We start from the raw sequence: 9765 nt of genomic DNA, 5'->3' as shown, positions 1-9765 counted from the left end.
GCATCCAGCAATGGTTTAAGCCGACTACAGAAGACCCTGAGGTGTCTTATGTCAATGATATGTAGAAAAATGATCTTTGGACTGAGCTGAAGTCAAATTTCACCCTACCGCCTGAGGATAATCCAGAGAACCCAGTTAAAGAGAAATTAATCAAGTCTTTTGCTCTGAAGAGGATGGCAGAACTATTCAGGAGGTGGAAGAAAGAGCTGAATAAGTTTGTCGAAAATAATGAGACACCAGAATTCAAGGGCAGATATGAGAAGATCAGAGATCACTGGCCCACATTCGTGGCCCACAAGACATCAGAAAAGAGTAAGAAGATGTCGGCGACAAACAAGCAAAATGCTGCGAAGAAGAAGCTTCACCATCGCACGGGGTCAGGTGGCTACCTCGTAGCCCGGCCTAAGTGGTCCAAGACTGAGAATGATCTGGTTCATAAAGGGATCGAACCAGAGACAATTAACTGGCCAGACCGTTGCCGGATTTGGTTCTTCGGGGCTGGCGGAACCCTGGACCCTGTAACAGGGAAGTGCATTTGGACGAACGATCAAATGGACATACCAGTCAGTAAGCTTAAGCAGTATATCGAAGCAGCGCAGGAAGGGACGTTCTTTCCAGACAGAGAGAACGATGAGCTCGCAATGGCCCTCAGGAATCCTGAGCACCCTGGACGGACACGAGGCACGCCAGGCTCCATTCCGTGGAAGGTTGGGTTTCCGGACGCAGGCGGTTACAAATCCCATGAGAGGAGGAAAAAAGTGCAGCAGACCCAAATACAGGCGCTGTAATTAAGGGTAGACGCGACAGAGGAACGAGAAGCAAATCGCAGCAAACGTACTGCCGAAGCCTCCCCCGAAGCTACCCCGCCATCTCAGCGCAGAAGCAGCGTGGCTTCCACCGAGCTGCTTCAGCCGAAGCATGCCTTGACGGCTCCTGCCAGCTATCCCGTGGATGCTATAACGGAGTCTCAAAATTGCCACCTTATGACGCAATGGATGAATTTGAAGGTCAAGGCGGCTGTTGGCTCTGTTTATCCTACTGAACCCGGCGCAACTTTTCACTGCCGGCCGATTCCAGAAGGATATGCTAGGGTGATGGTGGATGAGATAACGGAGGGATTTGAGGACCTCCAGCTTGACCACCCTACCGGTGAAGGGGAGACTCGGCTGGGGTCTGCTCTGAAGACTCCATGTCTATGGCGGAAGGAGCTCATCAACCTTTCGAACTGGACGCCACTGCCTCCTCCTCCTCCGGCGAGTCAGGGCACTCCGCCTCCACCGCCTCCTCCTCCGGCGAGTGACGATCAGGGCCCTCGGCCGGCTCCTTCTCCAGCGCGTGGCGGCACTCTGCCTCCTTCTCCGCCTGCGCCGACGCGCCCGAGCAGCCAGCCTCCTCCTTCTCTCGTCAGCAAGGGCAGAAGAGACCTGCCGCCGCTCCAGCTGCTCCGGTGCGTCGTAGTCCTTCTCCTCCGCCTCTTAAGCAAGTAAAGAAGACAACCGCTCCGTCTGCTCGGTCGGCGTCTAGCAGTACAACCAGAGGCGGCAGGACATACAGATTCGGTCCTTCTCTGAAGACTCCAGAGAAGTTACCATACGAGAGGACCCAGGAGGAGAACGCCGAGATCGCGCGAGAAGAAGTGAAGAAATTCTTTGAAGGGGTGAAAGCAAAGAAACATCCACCTCCGGAGGAGAAGGTAGATCGGGTGAAAGTGAAGCGCACTCTGGCTGCCCTGACAAAACCACCGAAGTCTGATCCGCCGAAAGGAAACTATGACCGCATTATTGGAAAGGAATTTGCCGAAGCGGAGCGGTCGGGAAGTACTGTCAGTGATCAAAGGCTGAAAGAACGACGAGCTGGGAAACAAATTGCCCAGCTCGGCGAACAAGCGAAGCAATCGTGCCCCCCGCTCAAGGTGCCTAGCCACAATGTCGCTAATGATCCGAGGATGGCGCCTGGTTATAGCAATCTTGCAGATTACCTGCCCGACGAAGTACATTATGAACCCATGGACGTGCAGATACAAGGATACGAGTACGGCAAGCCTCTCGTCAAAGATGAAAGATCTCTATCAACGATGATGCGAAGATTGCATGATTGGTACTTGAAAATCTGCAGAGACTCTGGGGGGAGGAGTACTTTGTATGTGAAAGTTAAAAAGGAGCATGACCTCGTTGGAATTGATCTGTTGCCTGTTCCATTTGAGGAGTTCTATCAGTTTTTCAATCAATTGGCCCTCGATAAAACAACGGTCGCCTGCTACTGTCTGTAAGTAGTACTACTTCTGTCATTAAGTTTCTCTATATAGCTTAGCTCTTTCATTGCATGTATTTATAATCATCCTCACTATATTATGCAGATTGAAGATCGCCGAATTGAAGAAAAGACAAGTCAGTGATATTGGGTTCGTTAACACATATCTCATAGATGCAACTCAGGTTAAACTTCATGCTGCAGCTACCGAGGCCAACTTGCTACGATCGTTCGTAATAAATCAAAACAAAGATATAATACTCTTTCCTTACAACTTCAGGTGAGTGTTACTGTCTTGTGCGTATTCGGTTTCCCTTATATATTAGTCAAGGTTATAGTAATGTAATTCATGAGTTATGCATGGGTGTGCAGTTTCCACTATATTCTCCTAGAGATTAAGCTTGAGCAGGGACTAGTAACCGTCTTAGACTCAAAACGAAAAGATCCCCAGGACTATGCAGACATGACTCAAATACTCCAGAAGTAAGTTAAATCGATCATTATCCACCATATCAGCAACTTTGTTCATTTCCTGATATCAAATAATTGTTTTCTTTGTCCGGCAGGGTTTGGAGAAAATTCACCAAAACAGTTCCGGGACTGCCGAAGGAGCTGGAATTTAGACACCCGAAAGTAAGTACTATAGTAGCATGTTCCGCGCATCTCCTAGTGATTCAAGCGCTAGTTTCATCAATACCATTTAGCATTCTTGCCTATCAGTTTGATTGACCTCTATTTCTTGTAAAGTGGTTGTGGCAGGAACAAGGAAATGATTTCTGTGGATACTACATCTGCGAGTCCATCCGCCACACGACCTGTGAGCGGGGCGGGTACTCTAACGAACAATATGAAGTACGTAAATAACAACATTCACAATTTTATTTTATTACCATCATTTGTGTTGAGTTTCATTCATTTATATATATATATATATATATATATGTATTGACCCCCTTCTTCAAATTAGATGTTTCGGAAGCGGGATGAACTCCTAGCACCAGCTCGCATGCGAGCAATTCAAGAGGAATTGGTGGCATTCTTTCTTGACCACGTGATCCCTGAAGACGGAGAATTCTATGTGGACCCTGAGTCCGTATGATTATATTTGTAAGAGATAATTATTGTATATATGTAGCCGGTAGTGTCAGATAGATATACGAGAACTTGTTGTTCGACCAATCTCTCGGAGAAGGAGAGGTGGTCGATATCACTTCTCTCTGTATGCATATATGTTCATGATGATCTTCTGTTTCCTTCGTTTGCTTACTAGCTAGCCAGCGTGTCTAGTCCTCTCTATACGTATGTATAGTACGTAGCGTCGACCAAGCACGGACATAAGAGAGGACACTTCTATCTATTAATTATAGCTAGCTAACACAATATATGAAACACCTAAATTAACCCCCCAAAACCCCCAACCCCCCCCCCCTTCAAAAAAAAACAAAAACCCCAGCCACAGAAATGCTGACGCGTGGATGCCTATTGGTCCCGGTTGGTGCCACCAACCGGGACCAAAGGGTCTCCTGACTGGGCTCTGTGCACTGCCCACGTGGAGGCCCATCAGTCCCGGTTCTGGATTGAACCGGGACTAAAGGGTCGGGGCATTAGTACCGACACTTTAGTCCCGGTTCAGGAACCGGGACTAAGGGCCCTTACGAACCGGGAATATAGATCCTTTTTCTACCAGTGAGTGGAGATCCATTTCCAAACCAAAAATGCACCAATTGTAGTTCAGAGTGGAGATCTGGTACATGTAGTGAACATCAAGACGAGCTCTAAAATATCCAAAAAATGAGTGTCATTAACCTGCATATTCGGAAAAGGAAACGATTTTCAAAAATTCATATTAGGTCCATTAATTGTAAGTTCGTTTGGCTAACTATATGTTTATCTGGCATTATAGAGATGCTATGTTTGGGATCAACTCATTGGTAACTGTGTGCTACAGGCACCATGGATGTCATCAATTTAGAGATATTAACCAGTTGTACAAGTAATAATGTGTGTCTATTTGCTTTCATTAAAATACATACATGGCTAAGTAGTAGAGGAATGCCTATATGTGACCTATAAGCCTATAACATCAGATTGACACTCATCCCATAAAAAATAAATGTCCAGTAAAGTCACACTATGTAAGCACCTCCTATGGAGAACTTATTTATTATAGCATTGAAAATTAATAACCTCTTCATTTTCATGGCAACCAAAGTACCTTACATTGAAACACGGCTTATATCTGATACATTGCAAGCATTCATGGAGATAATCAAATGGGAAAGGAACATGCTTAGCCAGCCCATGGTGGGTTCTCACTGAATTTTAAAGGAAAAACTGGCATGTGTGTATTGATATATTAGTTTGTATATCCAATATATCTGATACGGTGATTCCTTTGCAATAATATGTACAACACAAAATCAGGAAAAAAATAAACACATGGTGCTTCCATGGAAATATGTACCATGAGATGTGAAAAACATGATTACGTATGAGCTATAAATCAATAAATATAGAGAAAAATATATCTGTACATATTTTTTCGTGACTCTGAACTTGTGTCTCACCAAGGACCAGTTTCCCTTGCAAAACTCCTCTCTCCGTTTGTTTTGCCCCCCTGAATCAAGATCAGTATGTTTGGACAAGATGACATAGTGGATGATCATACTAACTTCACCAATAAAAACTGCTGCGCAGGACACAAATGAATTTGAAGCATAAGACTTTGTGTCTGCAAGATAGCAAGTTGATTAAACATTATGATTTCAGTTACAAATGAGTACCGATTCAACAGCTTGTTCCATGAAAGTAGTTACAGGGTCTTTGGCTTTGTTTCAATCAACTTAACTACATTATACAAGTATTTACATTCATTATTTCCACCAATATTGTAGCATCTAACCATTAGAAAACATTGTTGTTTTTCCTTTGCAGGGTCTACTAAAAATCAGGACAGCCACTCCATTAGAAAGCAATAGAAGCAATCTTCAGCAAGAAAAATATGTTATCATGCTAAAAAAATGACGAAGCACTTTCCAAAACCTATATACATGAAAAACAATTTTCTTTGACTCGCGTCACATTATGGAGCAATGTTATTATAAAAGACACATAATCTCTGTACATTGCTGTTTTCCCAAGGGAGCCACATAGTGTTGAGAAATTATAAAAGACACATAATCTTCCAGCAATTCTACTCTTATAATCTCCAATTAAAATTCAGCATTACAAACTACACAAAATTAGGATTAGGTTGACTGGAACATGAAATAATTGGACACTATTTACTCAACTATAGTCCTATGCATGGTAGTCAAGTCAAATAAAAAAGTTCAACAAATTTCATATGCTGATTCCAGAAACATTGCATGTTCTGCACCATGGCATGCGGGCGGAGAGGAGCTTGGGAACATCAATTATGGAGACCTTTAGTGGCCGAAGCTGCACACATGGAACTTTAATTTGTGAGAGTGCTAAAAATGCATCCTGAAGGAAAAGGTACTCTACATGGCAAAGTTTTCAGTAGAAATTGCTAGATATTAGTAAATGACAAGGTTAGAGATCATGTCCACGTATTCCTCATCGTCAACGCCACTACCTCGAACTGAGATGAAATAATTAATCTAAGAAATTGGGTTGTACCGAGCGGTTGTGAGCGAGGTGCTGAGTAGCAGCAGAGACGGCAATGAAGAGAAGGTAATGGACACAACCGTGGCACCTTGTTGTTGCCTGACTGTGACTGATGGTTTCCGCGGTGCTTTGCTGCAGGCACAGGGCGAGGATGGTGATCCAGTTGTCACCCCTTGTACTCCCCTAATCATCGCCACAACGTAGATCCCGATGCGTCGGATGCCATCCGGATCGAGCAGGCGGAGGAGAGAGATAGTCGGCAGGGTCAGGAGGAGGCAAGTAGGAGGGAGACGCTTGCATTAGTGTCTGCTGCCGGCGGAAGATGGGTTCCGGGAGATCCGAGAGAGCCAGGTGACGAAGCATACATACAGACGCCTCTATGCAGATTGGAAAAACAGAAACGCACACATTAATTGCCGCCGGCGAGTGGCGCACTTCAGCCGGGATGAATGCTTCCAGGAACGGATGATTGATTGCTTCCTTCAATCACCGAACAGTCGAATGGCCCCTTCGCCTTTGTCTGGATCGGCGTGCAGTCCGGGAGGGGAGGAGGCCTGACCCGCACGGTCTAGGTTGTGCGACCACACCGCCCTCGTCGCCTCGCCGTAATCTAGCGACGGCATCGATCGGCGACTCGCCCTCGTTATTTTTTCTTTCGAGCGCAATAGGCCCAGGAGCTATCGAGCTGCACAGAGAAAGAAAGGTGGATGTTATAAGTCATTAGGCCCAATTTAATACCAGAGGGCTAAGAATGTCGCCGGAGCAGCGACCCATGAAGGTGAGCGCTTGTTGGTAGCGATTAAAGCGAGTGAATGTGTGATTTAGGGCCAATCGGACGGCCAGCAAACGCTCTGAGCATTGGTCGGACAGCTACAAAGGCTAATGGCTTGGGAGGGCAGAAAAACTGCGCAGTTATAATGTATTTAAATAACTCAAAGAAGGAAAGCACATTTTCCGTAGCACTTCCACATGCCTACAATACTCTTCGCCAAAAATAAAGGAGGAGGGCTCTGAAATTGAATCTAGCAGAAGAACTTGAGATTTTTAATGACGCTAGATATATGGTCAGTATGTGTTTAGTATTTGTCTATAAATATTTTTTCTAAACTCCTTAATTGAGATGATGGAGGCAAAACCTCTACCTCCTTTAAGAAAAATGGAAAATCAAGTGTAAATCCTAGCTAACTGAAAACCCAGGCAGGATGAATGGTCTACTAGAATCGGTGCCTTATTTGTCCGTTGTGATAGAAAAGACCGAATGGCAAGGAAGTGGATTGGAGAAAGTCGGTCAAACAAACAAATTTGTTCCAAAAATCAGAGATTTTTTGACTAATCAAATGAATGTCTAATCTTGGCGTGAGCTTCAAAATAATTCTACATCACAAGTTTGATGTTTCACGGACAGAAGTTATCTGCTGAGACTTTGTTTTTTTCTGTTACACTACTTGAGATAATTATAACTATTTTTCATAGCAATCAGTCCAACGATGATGAACTAGTGGCCAGACCCGTGAATCGATGGCTAAAAACATGGACTGATCTAGAGGATGAAAAGGGTGGGTCGCGACCTACTCTTGGATTTTCAAAAGGCTTTTTTTTTTATCATAGCAAAACAACAAAACAATGATATATATAAAGAATTATATTGTTGGCCCGCTGCGGCCCATTAGGCTTGGTCTGGCACTACCGACAACCCAAGGCTGGCCCTAGCATTATGGAGACCCTACTGTGATCTAGGCACAATTAACCTTAATAGAGTAACATATATCATAAAAAATATGAATGCATAAACATAAAAATCATAATTTACTAGTTAACAAATAAAATCTCAATGCATTATCTATATGTGATTATTTGATGCAAACAATTATTATAAAATACATGTACTGAACTATAAATGACTATTGAAAAAATACAATGTGATGAAGTGCGTGGGGGGGGGGGGGGCATCTGCCCCCTGTCCATGTTAATTTTACGTTCTGCAAATCAAATTAATTTTGTAATTTATTTAAGTATGTAGATATATTGAGTTCTTATTTAAGATGGTCCCTAGGCCGCCGTACCTTTTGCTATGGATTAGGGCTGGTCCAGGCGCCACAAGCTACATATACACATGTTCCTTTGATTCGTTTTTCTGTGAGTTAGCTCAATAGATTGCTCCGACGCTTCAAGGATCTCTATCTCCGACGCTTGCTGCTCCTCCCTCACGGCATTTGTATCACATAGCAGGCAGTTCCTGATTGCTCCATGGCTGGCCATTCCTAATCTTCCTCTACTATCTTGCTACCGCGACGTGAGCCATGAGGTAATCCCACATGATTTTCTTATTATTTATTGCCATGCCATGGACGAATGTTTGTATTATTTTTCAGCCAAGGATGCATGTTTATTGGTGATAGGAACTAGGGTTTTGCCCTGCCTAGGGCGTAGGCTGTAGGGAAAAGAGGGAGGTGGGCGAGGGCTGGAGCGCGGCGGCCGGCGGCGAGGCGTCGTCCTTGTGGTTCGGCGGCGGCGGCGCAAGCAGGAGGCGGCTAGGGTTTTGGGGTTTCGGCTCCTCTGGGAGTCGGGCAACAGAATAGTCTTATTGCTTAAATCTGAAAATAGTCTTACAACTTGTATATATAACCACGATCTAAAAATAAAACTAAGATAACTTGCGGCCTAAGCCTGCCCGGTGGGCCTCGTACGGCTGTAGGCCTGGCCGGTCATAACATATCTCCCCGCCTGCGCAAACAGCTCGTCCTCGAGCTGAAAATCTGGATAGTGTTGGCGGAACTCCTCGCGCTGCTCCCAAGTAGCATCCTCTTCAGAAAGTCCACCCCACTGGATCAACACGTACCAGGAGCCACGACGCAGCTGAGCCTTCAACGCCTTCACCGGCTCCGGAAGTAGGCAACCGTCAGCAACCGGCGGTAGAGTGGGGGAAACCGCAGGTGGCTCTCCATGGAAGGGCTTGAGCAAACCCACATGGAAGACATCATGGATCCGTGCACCCGCCGGAAGCTGAAGACGGTAAGCCACCTTCCCAATGCGTTCCAGGATAGCAAAGGGACCGGCATAACGAGGAACCAACTTCCTCTTCGCACGGGGGTCTAGGGACTGCGTAGAGCGATGAAGTAGACGCAGCCAGACCCAATCACACACCGCGAACTCCGCCTCGCGATGGTTGTCGTCGTAGTAGTGTTTGGCCAACTGGTGGGCCTGGAGGAGGCGTTGCTGGACTTCTTCCAGCATCTCGTCACGGTTCCACAGAAGAACCCCGTCCGCCTCGGTCCGCACTAGGGCCGGATCAACCGGAAGAATCGGCGGTGGTGGCCGGTGCTACCTCTTGAGCACTACGTTGGATTTCCCCGAAGAGGAAGGGATGATGCAGCAAAGTAGCGTAAGTATTTCCCTCAGCTTTTGAGAACCAAGGTATCAATCTAGTATGAGGCTACGCTCGAGTCCCTCGTACCTACACAAAAACAATAGCTCCACACAACCAACGCGCTTAGGGGTTGTCAATCCCTTCACGGTCACTTACGAAAGTGAGATCTGATAGAGATAATAAATAATATTTTTGGTATTTTTGGTATAGAGATGCAAAGTAAATAAAGTAAAAGCAGAGTAAAAGCAAAGCAATAATAAAGTGATGGAGATTAATATGATGAGAAAGAGACCCAGGGGCCATAGGTTTCACTAGTGGCTTCTCTCAAGAGCATAAGTATTCTATGGTGGGTGAACAGATTATTGATGAGAAATTGACATAATTGAGCATAGTTATGAGAATATCTAGGTATGATCATGTATATAGGCATCACGTCCGAGACAAGTAGACCGAAACGATTTTGCATCTACTACTATTACTCCACTCATCGACCGCTATCCAGCATGCATCTAGAGTAT

At 45.2% G+C, this 9765-nt stretch overlaps 1 protein-coding gene across 1 annotated transcript; it reads right to left on the bottom strand.

Moving 5' to 3' along the window:
• Positions 1–8541: 8541 nt before the first annotated feature.
• LOC147982249 (uncharacterized) lies at positions 8542–9114 on the bottom strand. The gene has a single exon (XM_087516248.1). The coding sequence runs from the start codon at positions 9112–9114 to the stop codon at positions 8542–8544; it is 573 nt and encodes a 190-aa protein (XP_087372374.1).
• Between the last annotated feature and the right edge of the window lie 651 nt (positions 9115–9765).

The sequence above is a fragment of the Triticum urartu genome, chromosome 3A (genome assembly GCF_056163025.1).
Source record: "Triticum urartu cultivar PI428250 chromosome 3A, HENAU_Tu73, whole genome shotgun sequence".
In the NCBI taxonomy this organism is placed as follows: Eukaryota; Viridiplantae; Streptophyta; class Magnoliopsida; order Poales; family Poaceae; genus Triticum; species Triticum urartu.
This window is presented reverse-complemented; position numbering and strand designations above follow the sequence as displayed.